Source organism: Urocampus carinirostris, chromosome 4, assembly GCF_059441175.1.
Source record: "Urocampus carinirostris isolate Australia breed hairy pipefish chromosome 4, RoL_Ucar_1.0, whole genome shotgun sequence".
Classification (NCBI taxonomy): Eukaryota; Metazoa; Chordata; class Actinopteri; order Syngnathiformes; family Syngnathidae; genus Urocampus; species Urocampus carinirostris.
Window position 1 is genome coordinate 39,260,486 of NC_142352.1, and position 21,885 is coordinate 39,282,370.

The 21,885-nt window shown below is 39.9% G+C and overlaps 1 protein-coding gene across 3 annotated transcripts in view; it reads right to left on the reverse strand.

Annotated features, from left to right (window-relative positions):
• rnf111 (ring finger protein 111) overlaps window positions 1–21,885 on the reverse strand; it is a 37,808-nt gene extending 15,923 nt beyond the window's left edge. For 2 of the 3 annotated variants that reach the window (XM_088334496.1, XM_088334493.1), the window contains exons 1-7: window positions 21,740–21,885; window positions 16,288–17,242; window positions 14,236–14,368; window positions 7,331–7,485; window positions 6,529–6,723; window positions 6,042–6,418; window positions 4,235–4,472 (exon numbers count right to left, since the gene is read on the reverse strand). In XM_088334496.1, the coding sequence (XP_088190622.1) occupies window positions 4,235–4,472; window positions 6,042–6,418; window positions 6,529–6,723; window positions 7,331–7,485; window positions 14,236–14,368; window positions 16,288–17,164 (1,975 nt within the window). In that variant the 5' untranslated portion in view covers window positions 17,165–17,242; window positions 21,740–21,885. The remainder of the gene's footprint in view (window positions 1–4,234; window positions 4,473–6,041; window positions 6,419–6,528; window positions 6,724–7,330; window positions 7,486–14,235; window positions 14,369–16,287; window positions 17,243–21,739) is intronic. The other variant, XM_088334494.1, reaches the window with a different exon arrangement.

Genomic DNA, 21,885 nt, shown 5'->3' on the forward strand with positions numbered 1-21,885 from the left:
CTTGTAAGCGATGCTAGTGTCAAAAAGGGCTTTGGGATTGTTCTTTTGAGACGCAATCACCTTCGAAAGGTAGGCCGATTTTGCAGAGGCAAGGGCCGCTTTATACTTTAACAAGCTGTCACACCAGGTTTGATGGAAAACCTCAAGCTTGGTAGCGCGCCATTTTCTTTCCAATTTCCTGCATTCTTGTTTAAGGGTTCTAGTTTCATCAGTAAACCAAGGCGTGCTTCTTTTAGGACGTGATTTTAGCTTTATGGGCGCTATTGAATCCAGGACACTAGTCAGGGTGGTATTGAACTCATTCATGAGTGAGTCAATCGAGCCATTGTATGAAGGAAAGGACGCAACTGCTCCAGGAAGGAGTTCAAAGAGCTCACAAACTGTGCCAGTGCTTATATTGCGTCCGCTAAATCCTTCAGCTTTTTTAACACTACATTTAGCTAGCACCTCATATGTAACTAAATAATGATCCGAGATAACGGTAGTATCTGTAGTTCTGTCTCTCACAATTTCATTTCTCAGTCTATCCAATCTTGTCACTCCTAACATAGTCCTCAAACACTTCATCTCAAAAACATTCAACTTCCTTCTTAAATCTGCGTTCAGGCTCCAAGTCTCTGCACCATTAAAACACAGTCGGCACAATCACACTCTCATACAGTCCCCTCTTAACATCCATACTCATACTCTTGTTGTTCATCACTCTCCTCAGAGCACCCAAAACCTTGCTTCCTTGATTCACTCTGTGCAATACCTCACACTCCATTCCACCAACTTCAGCCACATCACAACCCAAGTACCTAAAGCTTTCAACTTCTTCCAGCACCTGTCCATGCAACCTGATTTCTAACGTCATGCCCACTCCATCACGTGAATGTAATTTGGGGAAATTAATAAAAAAAAAATCCAAGGCAATTTAACCCCTTAACTTTCCTGTAAAATTTGCCTAAAATCCCAATCTAAATCATACCCAAAGACAATAGAATGCTGTTCTTGAACCATTTGGAAATATGGATGGTTTTGGTTTATTTTGAAAGGCGGGACTCTGAGGTTTTGTACCGAACTGCAATAATCATGACAAGTGCTACTAACATTGAGTAATTTAAGTTGGTACACACAGAAATAGAAGGTTTTCATTCTCGCCTGATTTTTATTTAATTTTTGCAACCAAATGCCTGCAGATGAGTGTTGCATGGGCATCTTATCTGGGAAAACAGGCGAGTCAATAGCTTGAAGCCTTATCTCTCCGTTTATGAATGAATAAATGGTATTTTTTGTCATACAACAAAATTGGAGGAGCATTGCTCAGTGCAAAGTAAAGACACATTTAAAACAATACAAATGTGTAAAAACATTCCCCCCAACAAAAGAAAAAAAATGTATTAATGATATAATATAAAATGATATAATATCTGCAGTGTTTAGCACACAGCCCCACGGTGCAGAGGTTCAAGGTTCAAGTCCTGCTACTGCTGCCTCCCCATGTGGAGTTTGCATATTCTCCCCGTGTCTGCCTGTGTTTGCTCCGGTTTCCTCACAAAAACATGCATATCAGGTTAATCGGCCTATCCAAATTGTCCCTAGGTGTAAATGAGTGAGCAACACTTGTGCGCAATACTTGTGTGTAAAAATGAATCCCAAGTTGCATTTGCACACGTATATTTTTCGGCTCTGATTTGATTACACATTGAAAAATAGTATAAATTTATGTTGGGAATTTCATTGGCTAACAAGTGTGTCAATCATTTCATTCATTTACTACTGCCTAAAGATATTCAAGGCTAAAAAGTAATGGTGATTTTATGCTTATAGGCAGGCTGTGGACCGTGAAAAAAAAGCCTATTAATCGTGAGTGGTGTCAATCAAAAGAACAGAGACTAAGGGCCACATTGGGAATAATTTGACAAGTCTGTTTATTTATAAATGGAAGTTATGTGGCGAGCGTTATGTGGCGAGACGAACGGATAACAACAATGGACAGAAATGCTTTTAGGTGGATTTTTTTTTATCTGTCGGCATTATAGTGTATTGGCGTACCGTATTTTCCGCACTACAAGGCGCACCGGGTTATAGGGCGCACCCCGAAAAAATAGTGTTTGGTCCTATTTTTGACATACATAAGACGCACCGGATTATAAGGCGCTACAATGGGAACGTCGACAAAACAGTCAGATAGTTCAGTCAAACTTATTACCCCCTTAACATTCCGAAAGCTTGCAAAGACGCAAATACGTTTCGAGAATACGTGCGGATGCGGTGTCCCGTATGATGTCACTCAAATGCATCGTTCCATCATTCGGAAGGTTAAAGTCTTGGGATTCAAGAAATGCCAACCATTCCTTAGTTTCTATTTTCTTTTTCGCTCGCAACTTTACTGTATATATGACAATAAACACTTGGAATTGAGTTTAATTTAAAAATAGACACTCCATTCCATCCATTATCTGCACCGCTTATCACAGAAACATCGAGTTCAGTCTGAAACAAGATACAGGGATAATATATATAGCCAGAGTAGCTAACCGAAGTCGTTGTGTTCATAAAAATGTGCAGCCATGGTCCTCTTATATCCGTGAGTTTAGTAAATCCAGGAGAATAAAATATTTACAAATACAAAATAGTAAAAAAATGCTTTCTGTATGCCGTGAGCCACGTGCTATACGCATTCATCTTTTTCGGCCAATTGCAGGCTTTGTTTTGTCGTTTAAGCCAATGCCAGCCTGTAAATGATAAAAAGGATCCGCCTCTTGACCTCCGAATAACTTTAGCCAATAGTGATCGATTCAACTGATGATTGACACGTCTTTTTTAGCCAATTGCAGGCTTTGTTTTGCCGTTCAAGCCAATGCCAGCCTGTAAATGATAAAAAGGATCCTCCCCTTGACCTCCGAATAACTTTAGCCAATAGTGATCCATTCAAATGATGATTGACACATTGGTTAGCCAATGAAACGCCGGTAAATAAATCCCAGCATACATCGCAGACTACTTGGCGTTCGGGGGAAAATCTAGTCGGCGACTGTAAATTAGTTGCAAGACTTTGCGAATTAATATTGATCCATAAATAAGGCGCACTGTATTGTAAGGCGCATGGTCAGCTTTTGAAAAGAATAAAGGCTTTTAGGTGCGCCTTATAGTGCGGAAAATACGGTAAGTATTTTACACAGTTGGAAATTACTGGACGTTCCTGAAAGTAACGACTCCATGTTCACGTACATTCAACTCATTTGATGACTGCAAGGGGACGTAATTGTTTCGGAATGGTCGATGTTTCTTTGATGATTACGTTTTGAAAGGGTCAACATATCTTAAATCTGAGTTTAAGCTTTCCAATAATATGTGGCATGACAAATTTCAGTGACTGGTGACATCGTACGGACACACATTTGTTTATCAACGTTCCACCTGCCCGGGGTGAAATTTTTCGGCTCAACACGGCATGGTTGAAATGATCAACACAGGCCAAGAGCCCCCCTTTTGCTGTTTAGTGTGAAAATAACATGTGAGATGATATACTGGTAGCATAAATTCAAAAATTCAATGATATAATAATGTGTGATGATTTCCCATATAAGTCGCACCAGAGTATAAGTCGCACCCCAGGCCAATCTATGAAAAAAAAATAAATAAATAAACTGCAACACGCACCCGGAAAAAATGAGGTATATTCTGTAAAATTTTGAAGAGGAATCAGAAACAGATCCCTTTGGATACGTTTGTTTGGTGATAGTGATAGCGTTTTAAGTTCAGCTAAAAGAGCAAAAGAAAGTAATGGATGAAAACTGTAACAGAAAAACATTCTAAATCGTGCTGTAAAAATGTTCATGTTCATTTAAATTTCCAGAAACTCTAAGTGTACATGAAGTGCTGACCAAATATCTCAAGTCGTGCACTCTTACTTCGTCCAATCCCCCCTCCGTACCCCCACATCTTTCCTTTACAGCAACTCCCTCATAATAAACACGCCTTTTATTTCATTTATATCATCTTACTTGTCTTATTACTGTATTTATTTATTTCTAATTAGTACTTGAATGTGTTTTCAGTGATCAGAAAGATGTGTTTTATAGCCACCTGCGGTTTACTTTGATCGTTTTGAGGGATTGGCAACAGGCCAATTAGTTTTTAATCATTTAATATCGGTAAGATGTGTTATTTACACAAAAGTTCAAGCTACGAGCACAATTGAGCTCGTATGTAGAGGTACCCCAGTACTTGATTTGATCAAACTTACATGAAGGATGTATGTAATGCCTGCATGGCTGCTGTAGCTGGGTTTGAGGCTGGGCCACTATGCCCGAGCTGAACGAGTCCACCGCAGCCGACTGGCTGGGTCCAGGGGTGGCCTGGGAAACGTATGCAGGGGGCCGCGAGGTGGAGCCCGGGCAGCAGGGGTCGAAGGCTGACGTGCTGCCATGGAAACTAGCCCCGTTTCGAACACTACTGTTGCTCAGGTCCACTGGCAGAGTTTGCTGTGAGGAAAAGAGGGACATATTTCAACCCATGACTCATTTAGACAAAAAATAAAATTAAAAAAATAATACAAAATAAAACAAAGTTTTGCAATTCTGAATAACTGCCAAAATAATTGGTATTAATATCTGGAATGCCTCTTTAGGCTCAACATGTAAACATTTTATGTTTCTGTTTTAGAATGTCATATTCTGCACAAGTCATACCTAATTTATGGCGATCTGATAAAAATGCCCATTATTTTTAAAGTTCAACCAAAATAAGTTGGGTTTCTTAAATTAGAAATATTCCCCCTGAAATGTGTTTTTATATTAATTCCTTTATTGGTGTCACATATTCTGTAAAATGGGGGAAACCCTAAACAATTAATCTTTTTAAATAAGACTTATTGCACATTTTCAAGGGAGTCCAAAGTTTTGAAATACAGAACAGACTTGAAATAATAAATGCATTGATATTTAAGAATTAGTACACCCTTTGGTGGACACTCGGTGCCTCAGCAGAGCCCAAAACATCATCAAGGACAGATTACGTTCATGTGCCAAGCTCTTTGACCTGCTGCCTACAGAAGGTGCTCCTGTCAACAGAGTCCATGAGTACAATGTACTGTAGACTGTAAATATGCAGATATTCCATCCATCCATTATCTGCACCGCTTATCCTCAAGTAGGGTCACGGGGGTGCTGGAGCCCATCCCAGCTGTCTTCGGGAAGTGGGAAGGGGTCACTCTGAACTGGTCACCAGCCAATTGCAGGGGCACACAGAGACAGACAACCAGTCACTCACTCATTTACACCTAGGGACAATTTGGATAGGCCGATTAACCTGATATGCATGTTTTTGTGAGGAAACTCATGCAGACACAGGGAGAATATGCAAACTCCACACGGGGAGGCAGCAGTTGCAGGACTTGAGCCCTGAACCTCTGCACCGTGGGGCTGTGTGCTAAACACTGTGCAGATGTTATATATCATTAATATTTTTTTTTTCTTTTGTTCAGGGGGAATGTTTTTACACATTTGTATTGTTTTAAATGTGTCTTTACTTTGCACTGAGCAATGCAACTCCAATTTTGTTGTATGACAAAAAAATACAATTTTTTCATTCATAAACAGAGAAGCAGAACAAGGTTTTCGTGGAATGTCCCATCTGATCAAATTTCAACATGGTTCAATTGACATAGTGTGATACAGATTTAAATATGGATTAAATAGAGACAGCTCAAACTAAGAGGGGAAAAAACAGTTAATGTAATGTTTATAGGTACCAAGATAGTACCAACTAGCTAAACTTGTGTTGCTAACCATCATATGGACGTTCACAATAAATAATAACTTTTGGTTAAAAAAATAACACATTTCCCATGGGTGTAGCAAGGATAAGTTTGTCTTAGAGTTGACAGTCTACTACTCTGCATGTATTTGAAATAGGAGTTTGACGTCATACCAGGAATAGTAGGCGGATAAGGACAAAATGCTTCTAACAAGAAACAGCCATTCTATTAATTTGACATATTTTTCATGATGACACAGAAATGACAACTGTGGTAGCATTGAATGCGATATTACCTGGTCGTGGTAAAGGGCTGTGTTGTTGGTTCCCCCACTATTGCTACTGCCAGCGCTCACACCAGCACACGGTGCAGGAAGTGCACTGGGCCTTTCCACAGCACAGCTTGACTCTTGAAAAGGCAGAGTACCTGGGGGCTGCGGGGTGGGGTGGTGAACATGAAGGACAAAATGATGCGCGTTGCTGTGACTGGGCTGGGAGCCATTGGCCTGAGAGGACGAAGCCTGCATGCAGCTCGAATGGGCGTGGCTGAGGGACAGATGACCGGGGGAGGGCCTTCCGCAAGGCGAGTGCTGCTGACAGCATGACGGCAACCTGGGCATGGCTGTGCCTGTGGCTTCTCCTGCTGAACCTGACAAGCCTGGTCTGCTGTCATCTGGTGAGAACAAGACACATGCATAGGTTTCTGATGTCTTTGGCTAGATGAATAAAGATAGCATAAATACATGGAAAATAAAAGCCTATGATTACAAGATGACATCTTACCTTCTGTGCCTGTACGAATGGAACCACTCAGCCTATGTTCGTGCGTGCTGTCAGGTATTGAGCCTGGGCAGCTAGTCGAGGGGCCTGTAGCATCAATGGGCTCTGAGGTAGAGGCACGCTGGGAAGATGACGATGAGGACGACCGCACCGTTTGGGGGCGAATGCTGCTAGAGGTTGTTGGCACAACTGAGAGGTCTAAAGAGAAACAAATTAAAGAGCAGATTTTGAGCAAAAATAGAGTTTGATGTCTGGATAACTATTTTTTTCCTTTAATTCAACATAGAAGGTGTAGTGTTCCTCCCCACAATTATGCAGATATGTTGCAAAATATTCCACACCCCGGGGTATTTGACTGATTTAGCCTTTTTCCTCCTCCCTTTAAATCATTGAAGGAGCACTTCCTGCATGGCAAATACCATTAACTCGACATGGCAAATACCTTTAAAACAACATACGAGCCAGCGGTTGTAGTGAACAGCGATTGCATATAGCTCATTTCTGTTTGGAGGAATTGGAACTTTCCTTACCCTGTCGCTAGCTTTTCATCATCTTATTGTGATTAAAATTTTGCATATAACAAACTGCATTTATATTGTACCTTTCTCCCTTTTGAGTGTTTTTATAACATTTCCTCAGTTACCCTTGCACACTATTAAAATGCTGTGGTGCCATGCAAATACATAACAAACTGCCAAAGCGATTTTAAAACACATATTGTACTTTTCTAGTTGTGGTAGCTGAACGTGTATTGGAGTTTTGAATGAAGAAGGTTAACAGCAGGAGAGCCATATATTTTCCTTACCATCTTCATCTACAGTGAGGTCCACAACCTCCCCAGAATTCTGACGCAGCGGCTGGATGACAGTTGACAGTCTGTGACGTCCTCGGGGCTCCTGGAGACGGCTCTGAGAGCAACTGTTGGCCCATATTCTCCCAAGACCACCCAGTGAACGTGACCTATAATACACGGTCAGAAGGTTTTTTTTTTTTTTTTTTTTACACATTATATTTACGGGGCGCATAACAATTTCTAGATACACCCTTGGCTAGGTGTAAAAAAAGAAAAACAAAAGAAAAGACAATGAACCAGTTGAGAATTCAATAATTAGGTCAGTTTGGTTGTAAAGAATAGTCTTACAAAATGTTAAATAGGTGCTCCCCGTGTACTTGTTTGATGGTTTATGAAATTTGATTTAAAAAAAAAAATAGAAACAATGATCGAAGCCTGAATGATGGTCCTTCCCTCTTAAAGTGGCAATGTTTACATTTTGCCATCTCGTGGTGAACTTGTTGAGTGCAATGACCCAATTGCTAAAATTTGAAACAAGGGTAGTACGGTGCCTCAGAGAGAGCACTCTGGTTAAAGCCTTGCACCAATTAAAATGCCTAGCAATTGCCAGACCGACATTTAATGTACAAAAATGTACTTTGATATAAATAAGCATTTTTAACCTGGTTCTTAAACAAAACCAGTAAAATATTCAAAAGAGTAATAGTTAGCTCTTGCCCGATTTTCACATCACTAATTTCTCTGATAGTCATTGTTTCCAGGGAATAGCTGCAATTATCCCCACTGGATAAACAAGTCAACATGGAGGAGGCAAAAGCAAGGTAGAGGAAAGATAAGAGCCTTTATGAGATTGTCATAAAGTGTAACGCCATGGAACTTTGCAGCCAGGAAATATCATCGTTACACCTCTCAGAGCAATTTCACAGGCTACAGAGGTCTAGAGGTAGAATTGTTAATGCAAAACTGCACCTCGATTGCAACTACACGACTTCTGAAACACTGTATGGCAAGCTTGTTGAAAGTAGTGTTTGGTATACTGTAGTGTTGAACAGTGTTGCTGATAAAGTTTTTTTTTCTTTGAAAGCAATCTTAATTTTAAATCAAGATTGTTTGGTGACAATATCAAAGTATAATAATTATACAATTGTAGATATAATATTTGCTAATTAAATTACGTGGTGCCCCACACCTGTCAGATATATCTCTATGGGTATGACAATGTAATCAATTTTGTGATATTACAAAATTAAAGGAACTGTATGAATTTTGGAACTTATTTGGTCGCTGCTGTCATCTCGTGACTTGTGTCATCATTGGTATGTGAGCTACTTCATGATGCCAGTGAAAGAACATGCATTACTTAGACTCGGTCGGATAAACTTATTTTTTTCATCTTTCTTGGGGTTTGGACTTTGCTCACAGATGGCTGCTTCTTTTTTTCACCATTTCCATGCTACAACAACAAACAAAAACCTCCGGTGACGGGCATGATGTCACTATCCAGTACTCTCCCTATCCCCTATTCATACTTTTAAATGGGTTCGACACCAAACAGCTTTCATAGATGTAAGGCAAAACCAGATAGTGGCAGTTGAAAATAAAGCATAAGGGCTCTTTGTTTTCAGGAGGGCATTGTTAACCTCACTTCTAGTTTTTCATTCACAAGCACTTATGCAGCCTGCTCATCTTGAAAGGGGGCTTACCTCATGTGTGGTCCCTTCTCAAGGTTACCTCATGTGTGGTCCCTTCTCAAGGTTTGTTTATTTTCCTCATCCTGAAGTTTTGAGTTTTTTTCCTTTCCCACATGTAGGTTTTAGATCAGGCGATAGTGTAATAATAGTCTGTAGTTATTAATAGTCTGTGCATCCCTTTGAGACTTACAAATAAACATGACTTGATTTGATTTAATGTCGGAGTGCCCTTGGGCAAGACACCGAATCCCTAATGCCCCCGATATGCAGGTGCCTTGCATGGCTGACTCTGCTATCAGTGTGTGAGTAAATAAGTAAAGTGTAAGGTGCATTGTAAAGTGTGTTGGAGGTCCTCAGTGACAGGTATAAGTAATGCAGTCTATTAAGCAATTACCATTAATACAGAAAATATTCAACATTTTAAGGACACCTCAAATGACGCACACCACCTTTAAACTGCTATCCAGTTTTCATATCACAGTATCAAAGGCAAGATTACTTTTAAAAGCTGAGGTTGAATGTTATAACGAAACACATTAAAGTTGTAATCTATCAATACAGTAAAATTGTAATAAGGAATGTTTTGCCACTATGTAGGATATGTGTTATTCAATACCTCAATCAACGGACGTTATTTATAGACACTTCAGTGGAACCCAGAATTATAAACTTCATATACAATGGTACATTTCACCAATGAAATGTTTCCGTGCCACACTTTAAATGTATAAACAACATAGTTCCCATTTCCCTGAATAGTTCTTTTTTTAAACAATATAAATCAGTTTTATACAGTATAGGGAAGTTTTCCATTCTGACAACTTCATATACGTTTAATAGTAATTACATTGTGATGTTTGTTATGAACACAAAATTGTAAAAATGTTAATTTTACGTGAAATCACTCATATGATATTTTGATATGTTTGCATCCCTTCATATTTCACGGGCACAAGAAATGTTAGTATTTGCTCATTTGTTCAATTCATTTGCACTGAAGATCAACATGTGCAAGTAGTATGCAGGAAAAAAAACATTGCAATTACATACACAGTCTCCTCAACTCTTCCCAGGGAAGAGCCACATCCACAAGGGAAAGGTCACTAATCAAGTAGACTTGGGATTATTTTGTGAATATCTGTCACCATAAACCCCCGAGGATCAGATGGGAGGGGGGAAGCCTGAAAGACGAGGCTTCACTGTAAACATGAGCACTGGTGGAATGGACTAGCAAAGCTATGGTTACAGCCTAGACATGATGTCGATATGAAGAGAGTATTCACTTGTAATAGAACAGTAAAACATGTGCAATTTGTGTGTGTGTGTGGGGGGGTGGTGGTTGGGGGGCGGGGGCGAAGAGACTTTTCCTGCAGGGCGTTTGTAATTTTTCAACAAATCAGTGGCCGCAGCAGAGGGCACTTGTGCCCTATCTTGCAGTGAGCCCTGTGTTGTGTTAAATGAGGAAATAGAACCAGCTACGGAGACTTCAACTTTTAACACGGTGCGCACTATGGTCGTGAAAATATGGTATGTATTTAAATTGGTATTAGTTTCAAAATGAAAGCATTAAAAGAAACAAGGATAATATAAAACACATTTCAACTTTATATTCTTGGGGGCTGTTTCCCGGCAAGATGCATGTCCCGAGATCAACTTTTGCATGGGAGCAGGGGCCGATCAAGTGGTTTATTATTGATTCCGATCAAGTTCACAATTTGCTGTAACCCGCTGTGATCTGGGCGGGACATCACTCGAAAGCATCCTGCTGTGTAATACTGAAACAGTCGTGAATGTTCTCTAAATGCAATGCTTTGTTAGGGACCAGAAACAACAAAACAGACAGAGCAATGAGCAGCACATATTCATTCACAGCAAAGAGGTACTGCCATAAAAAATGTAAGCTCATTCCAGACATATTTCACCGTTAATACATTTACCACTTAAAAAGGAAAATGAAATAAAAATCGCTGAATTTTTCATTGTTTGAATTTTTCAACGATTTTTTGGGATAAAACAAAAAAACTGGCATTTTATCTAGACCTTACAAAATCGTCCAAGTTGCAAAAGGTTAAGCATCCACAGATGCAAACACCCCCAGACATGTCATTTAACCTATTAAAATCACTCTAGGAGACAGGAAGACAGATTATATTTTTTTCTCCTTCTGTAAGTTAAAAGGTGCTGTCCGGAATTAGAATTTTCTTCGCTTGCTGACGCCATCCCCTGGCTTAAATCATCATCGCAGCCTCTGTCAAGCTCCTTTGTGGCACATGCAAGTAAGCGCATTTCTCAGGCGCTTAAAATAAGTTTTTCTTTTTTGGGGTTTGGATTGGTTTTTGGCCTGAATTTGAAACAGGCCTTTTTTTTTTTTTACTTTTGCCATTTTTAAGCAACACTAACAAAAACACTGCAATTTCTAGCATAAAGTCACTCCCCAAGATCCTCCCACTATGTCTTCCCTTGCCTCGAATTCCATGTGTTGCGTTAGTAAAAGTTAGATAATCGTAAGATAAAAAGAGATAGCCGCAGCGGGAACAATAAATTTAAAAGCTGATTGAACTCAATTGGGTATTTTAACACATTCTACTTTCAACTTTTTAGGACACCTCAAAGGATACAATCCACCTTTACTGCTTCTGTCAAAAAGACACTAAAATGGGTAAACTGTCAGAAAAGAAGACCCAACGCAATGTTATTTGGACCTCCATAGGAAAAGATGAATCAAATATACTATATATAAAACAATCACTTAATGACTGGCTGATTACTTAACTAGATATAAATATATAAGAGATTTGTCCTATCAGTGGCAGCCCAAGGCTAGCATACAACTAGTTGTTACTTTCCTTTACTGCACTCGGCTACCCATCTCATCATTATCTATTTACAGGCGCGGCCAGGATAGCTTCAAGTTAGTAATAACTTTTTTCATAGCCAAATTCAAGCACTTTTTAAGGACTTTTAAAGTATTTTTTTCAGTGTCATTAAAATAAGAAATCCGGTTTAAATTATGTATTTTGCAGATACATACATATACAGGACTGTCTCAGAAAATTAGGATATTGTGATAAAGTTCTTTATTTTCTGTAATGAAATTAAAAAAACGAAAATGTCATACATTCTGGATTCATTACACATCAACTGAACTATTTCAAGCCTTTTATTATTTGAATATTGCTGATTTTGGCTTACAGCTGAAAAAAACTCAAAAATCCTATCTCAAAATATTAGAATACTTCCTCAGACCAAGTAAAAAAATAATTTTATAACAGCAAAACTAAATCAAACATTTGAAAATGTCCATTGATGCACTCAGTACTTGGTTGGGAATCCTTTTGCACGGATTACTGCATCAATCCAGCGTGGCATGGAGGCAATCAGCCTGTGGCATTGCTGAGGTGTTATTGATGCCCAGGATGCTTCGATAGCGGCCTTCAGCTCATTTGCATTTGTAGGTCTGGTGTCTTTCATCTTCTTCTTAACTATACCCCACAAATTCTCGATGAGGTTCAGGTCAGGGGAATTAGCAGGCCAATCAAGGACAGTGATGCCATGGTCAGTGCACCAGTTACTGGTGGTTTTGGCACTGTGGGCAGGTGCCAGATCATGCTGGAAAATGAAATCCTCATCTCCATAGAGCTTTTCAGCAGATGGAAGCATGTAGTGCTCTAAAATCTCTTGGTACACAGTTGCATTTACTTTGGACTTGATGAAACACAGTAGACCAACACCAGCAGCTGACATGGCTCCCCAAACCATTGCTGACTGTGGGAACTTCACACTGGATTTCAAGCAACTTGGATTTTGCTCCTCTCCAGCCTTTCTCCAGACTCTGGCGCCTTGACTTCCAAATGAAATGCAAAACTTGCTTTCGTCTGAAAAGAGGACTTTGGACCACTCTGCAACTGTCCAGTGCTTCTTCTCCATAGCCCAAGTCAGACGCTTCTTCCGTTGTCTTGAGTTCAGAAGTGTCTTGACCATGGGAATACGGCTATTGTAGCCCATTTCCCGGACACGTCTGTGAACTGTGGCTTTTGATACCTGGACTCCAGCTTCAGCCCACTGTCTTTGAAGCTCCCCCAAATTCTGGAAGCGGCTCTTCTTCACAATTTTGTTAAGGCTGCGGTCGTCTCTCTTGGTTGTGCAGCGTTTCCGGCCACATTTTTCCCTTCCAACATACTTTTTGTGGATATGCTTTGAAACTGCACTCTGTGAACAGCCTGCTCTTTGAGAAATTTCTTTTTGTGTCTTACCTCCTGATGGAGGGTATCAATGATGGTCCTCTGGACAGCAGTCAGATCAGCAGTCTTCCCCATACTTGTGATTTAGTTTACTGAACCAAGCTGAGTGTTTTTAAGGCTCAGGAAACCCTCGCAAGGTGTTTCGAGTTAATCAGATGATTCAGGTGATTAGTTGAATAGCCTACTTGTATACTTTTTCATGATATTCTAATATTTTGAGATAGGATTTTTGAGTTTTCTTAAGCTGTAACCCAAATTCAGCAATATTAAAATAATAAAAGGCTTGAAATAGTTCAGTTGATGTGTAATGAATCCAGAATGTATGACATTTTTGTTTTTTAATTGCATTACAGAAAATAAAGAACTTTATCACAATATTCTAATTTTCTGAGACAGTCCTGTATATATTATTTACAAGTGCGATTTTTAATCCTGCGTGTAATTTTTTTAAAGTCTCTCCATTTAGGTGTTGAGTACAACTTGTATTTTCAGTTACAGTTATCCCCATTAAAATGAACCACTGGGAAGCACTACCTTCATCTTTAGTCTGTCCATAATTGATACTTAATCCTTGCACTAATACACATTTCATACTGCCCTGTTTAAGTGTGGGATGCACCAGTCCTAGGCGTGACCCATAGGTGGCGACGACACTTCATAGGACAATGACTAGAAACTAATGCCAGCTGCTGTTAATCACAGTGGAAGAAGAAATGCTATGGCAAAGCGAGCAGTGTCAGCCTCATTTTCAAGCCGAATTGTTGTGAAACATGGCATAAATTTCAAGCATTAACTAGCATTTTACCCAAAATACAAGCACTTTTCATACCTAAAGAACACAACATGAAAATTCAAGCATTTTTCAGGACAATCTGAATTAGTCTAAAGACCAAAATTGAATAGGCAAGCAGCACCCTATTTGTTTTGTAAAATACAGGAGGTAAAGATGGTATTTACAAACATTTTAGATGAAAACCCAACCTACCTAAAACAATCTCCAACTGTGACAATCTCCACTTCACTGTCTGTCGAGGTGACGTTGATCTCCTCACTGGCAGGGACAGCAGGTGCAGAAGCTGGAGGAGACTCAATCACCACCACATCTTCATCCAGAGCACCTGCGCATGTGGATAGGTACATGAAATGCATGTGAATGGACTACTAGTTGTTACCCTCAGTACAGTTTGCCTTACATATTATCAAAAAAAGGCTCAATAATGAATGTGAATGGATGTGTAGGATTGATAAAATGTAAGGTGTTCATTAACAACGCTGTATGGCATTCACTTTTAAATTACCTTTATTTCCTTCTAATAAATTTAGCTTCTTCTGAGATTCTGAAATGTAAACATGTAGGGAACCAAGTAACTGAATGATACATCGGTTGAAGTAAGATTTGCCCGACAGGTTATATGCGCAAGAAAAAGATTTTGTTAAAAGTCAAATTGGTGATTACTGTGACATGGTAGTAAGTTTGTTTACCATTCCGGTGTTTTATCGTTTCCGGTAGTGAGTGACTCGCCATGCAAATTAAGTTGTGAAAATCATGAATGCCCAAATGGGAATTGTTTCCGATTTTCCCCTGAGCACAGCTGCTAAGCACCCTTTGCAACTAAGTGGGACTTGGGTGAGGTGTTTATGCAATTACAAAAACAACCCTGATTTTACAGACTATATTAATCAGCCCAAATATGTACATAGAGGAGTTCAAAAATTATAATGACATTATAATGCAACAAAGAACCAATTAAAAGGATAATGATTTGTCATCACATAAGGAACGCAAAAATACATGAAACAAAGAAGAAATTAGTTTAGAACCGAAAATCCGTTTAGCTTTAAATTGTGTGTCACCTTATTGGGTTACACGTTTTCTGGAGTCTAATCTTACTACACCCTGGACCGGTTGAAACCAATCTAAGAGAGTTCAGTTTACCTGAAATGCAATGTAATGTATTGTGAATAATTATGGCCTACGACTATAAAGAAAGCCTCACTTCCTTTTGAAATTTTTCCATTTTCTCCCTAAGCACTTAATGTTACTGTCGCGCATGCGCAAGGAACATTTAATGCTTAAAGCACTGCCTTTGGCATTCAGACTCATGGGACCGTATTTAGATTTGCAACTTTTGTCTTAATGAAAAGCCCTGCACTTTCTTCAACCTGACAATGTTGCTTATCAGAAAATAAAGATACCGGTAATAGCTTACATGTACAGTGTTAGACAATTTCCAAAAGAAGCACATCCAGCATAGAAACTAAGACAATTGTGCATCAAAAGGTTTGGCATCTGCATGTTAACGAAGACAAAAGTAGCACAACTAAGAAAATGCAAACACTTGAAACAAAAGACAGGTTTGAAAATGTCATAAATAAACAAAAACACTGGGGAAACTGAAAACATTCAAACATATTGGATAATCTGATGCTATTATTGCAAGGACGGATCCTAATTAGGTAATTAACATAAAATAGTGCAACTTGAAAAAAATATATATCCATTTCATCATGTGTTGATTTATGTTGAACTGAACTGATAAACGCAACTCAAAATACATTTTAACAGCATCCTAAGTGAATGATTTGAATAGACTTTAAAAGCAATAACCAGTTAAGAAAATGTGTTGGTGGGGTTTATTGGCATATTACCTTACTTTGCATCACATTTAAAAAGCATTTGTTCAAGCAAAATTGCACTTAATACGAGCAGAATTACAGATTATATTCTTTAATACTAAAGTGCACCATACAATCTAGGATTTGCAATATTTTCAAAACACTCCTACCAAAATCCTCACGAAAATTAAAAGAAATAAATTAACCCATTTGCTATCTAATCATTATACCCATGACCAGTACCAAAATATTCTGAAAGCCTTCACTATCGATCCAACCACTGCAGTATTAACAATCAACTGTATTAGGGCTCTGCTAACCGTGGGGGGTTTGGAGGAGACATACACCGTATTAGGTACACATACAGTGTAACAGAGAGAGGGAGATAATACAGTACTGGAGCATCAAGGTCACTAATTACCTGTGGCTACAGCGGCACTGTTTGGCTGGCTGCTGGTGCTGCTGACATTCACATACAGCTCATCCTCCGCTTCGGTCGACGAGGGGGACGACGAGCCGTTGCTCAGCTCCTCGCTTGAACTACTTGTGCTATTGAGTAAAGCATATTTTCGCCGTGCGATCACTTCTCGTTTCTTTCTCTGCAATAGGAGTCGCTCTTTTTGCTTTTGTGTACGCTGTCCTCCCCCAGGAACTGATTTCACAAATCGTTTCCGATGCAGAGGCCGCAGATTACTCAAACATGGCCGCTTCAGCAGCACCGGCTCCGCCTCAGACCGCACCCACTTGTGCGAGCGAGTCCGCCTCGTCCTACCCACAACAGGGCGCAGGCTAACTCCAGTCGCTCCTGTCGTGAGTACAGGGGATCTTTGTTGGCCCACTGTTGGTCCAGCTTCCACATCCTCCTCGGAGCTCAGTGTCTCAGAGTCACCAAATCGTAAGCTGGAAGATGGGGATGAGGCACAGTCACTAAAAGATGACTCACGATTGTGTTCATCCTCGCTAGAATGATGCAAGAGTTCTTCCCTGGGATGCTCAGGGGCCACAGAAGTCTCACTAAAATGGCCGACTTTAAGCGAACAGTCAGACGGCCCGGCTTGTTGGACCTTTCTTTTTCTGCGTCCGGAGAGGCCTCGCTCGGAGTCTTTGCGACTCGCCGTGTCCCTTAAGGTTCGATGCCTCGTTTCGGAACACAAGGTTGCAAACTCACTGTCTGCCATTCCAATCACCTCAATGTTGCTGGGAAAGTTTTTGGCCGCCTCCATGGGTTCCGGATTTACCAGTGGCTCCTTCAGAGGCTCCTGTCTGCTGGAGGCCTCGGACGGCACTTCACTCTTCATAGTGGTGGCTCCGTCCACACCAAGCTAACGGAGTGACTGTGCAGTTCCTACGCGTTGAACAACTTCATCTCACAACCCCTACAAAAGCAGGAAAGCAAAATAAGATAGTCAACGTTATTGAACTAAAAGATTATTGTTAGGGACTTCATTCTGAGATATAACAGCTTCAAATGAAAAGTATGCTGCATAAAAGTCATTCAGAAATAATTTGTATGATATCAGTAATAGTAATGGCAATTTCAACGGGAAAATTGTCTACACTTCCCATTTGTCATGTTGATGTTGACCACATCTCATATTGGTTTGAGAGCTAGGTGGCTATAAGCAGGGGAAGGTGCGGAGTTGAGGTTTACTTAAAAAGTTTAAAGAATAATATTTTCTCTATTATGTGTTAAAAAATACCCAACTGAGTTTATGGAGCCTTTATAGAAATAAATTCCAACGTGCCTATCTGCTGTTATCTAAAGCCCCCCCTCCATTAAGACATTCATAATATACATAATAAATGGTAATATATAAATTGAACGACAAACGTTTGGGAGCCAAAAGCGTAAACTCTTTTTGGTGAGCCAAGCCAGAAAACCCGGTTTTCTAAAAAGAATCGAAATTCCCATCTCTTCAACAGACTACATGTACAGTGGAACCTCGGTTTTCGAAAGCCTCTCAGTTAGAACAAATCGGAGTTCGACCAAAGATTTTGAGAAATTCTTGCTTCGCTGTTCGGTCAAAAATTCGGAGTTCGAACGCCGGTAATGCGTGAGTGCGTACGCTAGAGTGCGATATTGAGCGGCGTACGGGTGTAGATCGTGTAGCTCGCCCCCACCCCTCGTGACCAACTGTTATCACGTGCGCACTTGCCTCTTTTTGCTTTCGCTTTTAATATCGGTGAACGGAGTGTTTTAGCCCCTAACTATGTCTCCGAAAAAGGTCGGTGCAAGCAGGACAGGTGAAAAAAATAAAAGTTGTTCATACAACTATTGCCTTTAAGGAAGACATAATAGCTAAATATGAAAGGTGTGCGAGTTTCCGATCTTGCTAGGGAATACAGCATGCGCCTTCTGCTGACCACCACAAAGGTAAGAAATCCTATTCATAATTATTTTCTTTATCTTTTTTTTTTTTTACTTGTTCGTGTTAGCGTAATCTTTCGTACGGAAGATTACAATAATGCGAACGTACGATTAGCCTGGGTTAGCTTTGTGATTACGTTGAACATTCAGGTGAACATTCAGGGTGTTGGAACTGAGCCCAAAATTCAGGGTGTTGGAACAGAGCCCCCTTTCCCATGAAGCGCTAGCCACTTGTGGTGATAAATGACTTGTAAACGACCTGATTTTTTTATTTTTACACGTTCATGTTAGCGTAATCTTTCGTACGGAAGATTACAATAACGCGAACGTACGATTAGCCTGGGTTAGCTTCATGTTTACGTAAAACATTCATGGTAAACATTCAGGGTATTGGAACGAATTAAAACGATTTACATTATTTTTTAATGGGAAAAATGATTTCGGTGATTGAACAAATCGGTTCTTGAAAAGGGTTCTGGAACGGATTATGGTCGAGAACCGAGGTTCCACTGTATTTGCTTCCTCTGGGATAAAAGTAAATTACGGCCAAAGGCGTGTTTCGCATTTAGAGTCGCGGTTTTCCTCGGTACCTGATCACATTTGAAGGATTTGGTGATCGGGTGCTAGAAATATCATAAATGTTTAATACGGACTGAGGCTTGCGATCGTGACTAAGCCAGGAAATGGCGGCAGAGAGTGACAAAGTTTCAAATTCCATAAAGCAGCTTTTTGTGTTACACACACCAAATCCACTGCTGTGGGATTCCCCTATAATTGCGTTTATTTTTCTCAAAGTAACCTTTATTATTTCCCTAAATTAAGCTTCTTAAAAAAGTTGGACGGAATCTGGAACTTCTCTACTTGCGGTCTGCATGTTTTTACTAGTGTCATCATTGCAACCTCTGTCAGCACGTTCATGATGCACGTGCAGATGCAAGCATTTCATAGACGCAATGAAATAAATTTCTCCTTTTTAATCTTTCTTGGAGTTTGGGTTGGCATTTGAAATCTACTTCAAGATGGCCTCTTTTTACTTTCATTATTTTCATGCTGCACTAACAAATAAAAACAAAAACTACAGGGATGAGTATGATGTCACTCTCCAGCAACCACACCAACCTATTACCCCATGTGTTCCGCCCTGAACAGCTTTGCTAAAAAGGACAGCTGAGCATGGTGGAAAAATAACCATAACTATAATCCAGTTGCGTATGGTTAACACATATTTAATCGAAAATATTTTACTTTCAACTGTTTAAGAACACCTCAAACGGTGCACCATTAAACTTTCATTGGTTGGATGGGTGAATTGGTCACATCAGTGCAAGGGTTAGCTCGGGGTCTTGAGACAATTTCTGTAATATTGAGCACAAACTGAAACAGATGTTCCAGCAAATTGTCACACCAATAATGAACAGAGGCACTGTGTCCATGTAAAAAAAGTGTAAATTCTTCCAGTTGAATGTCAAATACCACTATGCAATGTTCAGCTTTTTTTAAAAATACAAATAAGTTGCCTCGGTTTGGGGTAAAAAATAAATGATTTATGGTCGGGGAAAATTCAAAAATACAGATAAAGACAAAGGCAACCATGAAAGCACCTGACTTGCACCAATTATATGACACACAAACAACCAGAATTACAGAACGCTAAACCATTCCCGTGTGAACGCTATTTTTTTGTTATCATTTGATCATTTTGCTAAACATGCAAAAGTGAAATTTGCAAACAGATGTTAACACATTTTTGCGTCTCACAATTTGATTATTTAATTTTGAAATATTTTTATGGATTTGCTTTCCAATGGACAAACTTTACGCGTAATTAATAAACCAAAAGATATGTATTTTCAGTAATATTGTTTATCAATTAACGCATTATTCCAGTTTTTTAAATCATTTTCAACAAGTCTTTAAAATGCAGTCATAGAGAATTAAATACTGTAACAAAATTTCCCATGCCCCAGGTTTTAGTTACACAAAGAGGTAAAAGTTAGGCGGGTAAAAAAACCTAATCCATTGCCAAATTTGTTGATAAATTTTACATGAATTTTCATTGCTTGATTGTGTGTGCTGGGTTGGCATGTGCGTGACTGTGATAGGCTGGTGTATGCTGTCAGTCAAACAGCATGGCGGGCGTAAAAGTCAATGTGTCCATCAAAACAAACTGCAAACCACGCGACAGCTGGTATTTTGGGGTATTGCTTCACGGAAAATAAATTCATCAATAAAATCAAACTCTAAAGAAACTCAGAGTGCAAAAATATGCTGATCACCAGGTGCTCTAAGGATAGTTATCAGGTCCGGGAAGAGACGCAGGAGGCGGCGGGAGAGAAAGCAACAGCGAGCAAATCCGGCCTCCTGTAGCTAGGCTACCTAACAACTCGGACAAGCCACCCCTTCCTAGCCTGTATCTCCCCGACACCAGAGCCATTACCCATGAAACTGATGACCTAGAACTACAACTTGTGCGAAACCGCTACATTCGTGACTCTTCTCTTTTAATTATTATGGAGACCTGGCTCAACCAGAGAATCCCGATGCCAGCGTGCAGTTAGCCGGCCGCTCTCAACATCGCTTTCTTACATTGACAGGAGAAACGCTCAGATTTTGTTCTAGTCATGTATAATGACAATAAAGACCATTCGATCAACTGCAATTATGTGTATTGTGTTTATGTTTGAAGATCAGTAGTTATTATTGTGCTACCAAAATCTAATAAATAAAACATGTATCCACTTCGTGGGTTTTGACTATTGCGGCACTTTTTAGGACCTAACCCCCGCGAAAAACAAGGGATTAGTACTCGAAATGAGCTGCAAAAAATAAGCGGAGCTCAGTGGTAGCAAAAACAGCAACTCGATCCTAATAACAATTAAACAAGTGTATTTTCTTAATTAATGTAAACGTGAGTCACATCAACTAGGGCGGTTGGTTTTCACTATCAAGCTGTCCTACCATATCCCACAAACGATCCAAAATCATGACAAACTTGTTTTCGTGTAGAACGGCAGAGGAAAAAGAGACAAGCTTCCGTGCTTGGATTGATCATTAGCGACGGTGTTTAGGAGGTAAAATTAGATGGAGAGGGTAGCAACCACTTTAGCTCGCCAAACGCCAGCCCACAGAGAAAACAACAAAAATTAGACGTATCTGTTTCTACATGTTCTGTTCGGCAGAAATGTTAAAACTGAGAGATGGCAGGCGTAGAACGGGGACATTTTTGTATCAACGTTCGCTCGACGGGCCTACACAGAAGTCGCAATTGTTAATAGCCGGGATTGTGAAACTGACAACAGTCCCAATGAGAGCTGAAAAGCAGCATCGAAAGCAATGGGCCCAGAAGGGCTTCATGCTAAGCTAACGTGAAGGCTAACTCTACTCTAAAAGCAAAAAAAGGCGTTTGGACGCCATTATCTAAGCTCGCAAAAAGCTGGTTTGGAAGCATAAGAAGAAAAGAACAACCCCACAATGTTTTTTGATAGAGAATGAGGAAATATCTCACTGTTAGACCTCGACGAAGTTGCCATTCCTGCCTCCCCGAGTCGACACTGTTGTTTACCCAGCAGGCTATCGCTGTTCGCTGGCTACAATACTGCCAGTGATGGGCAAAACCAACCACGGCTTCGAGGTAGTGGTGTGTCCTTCGTG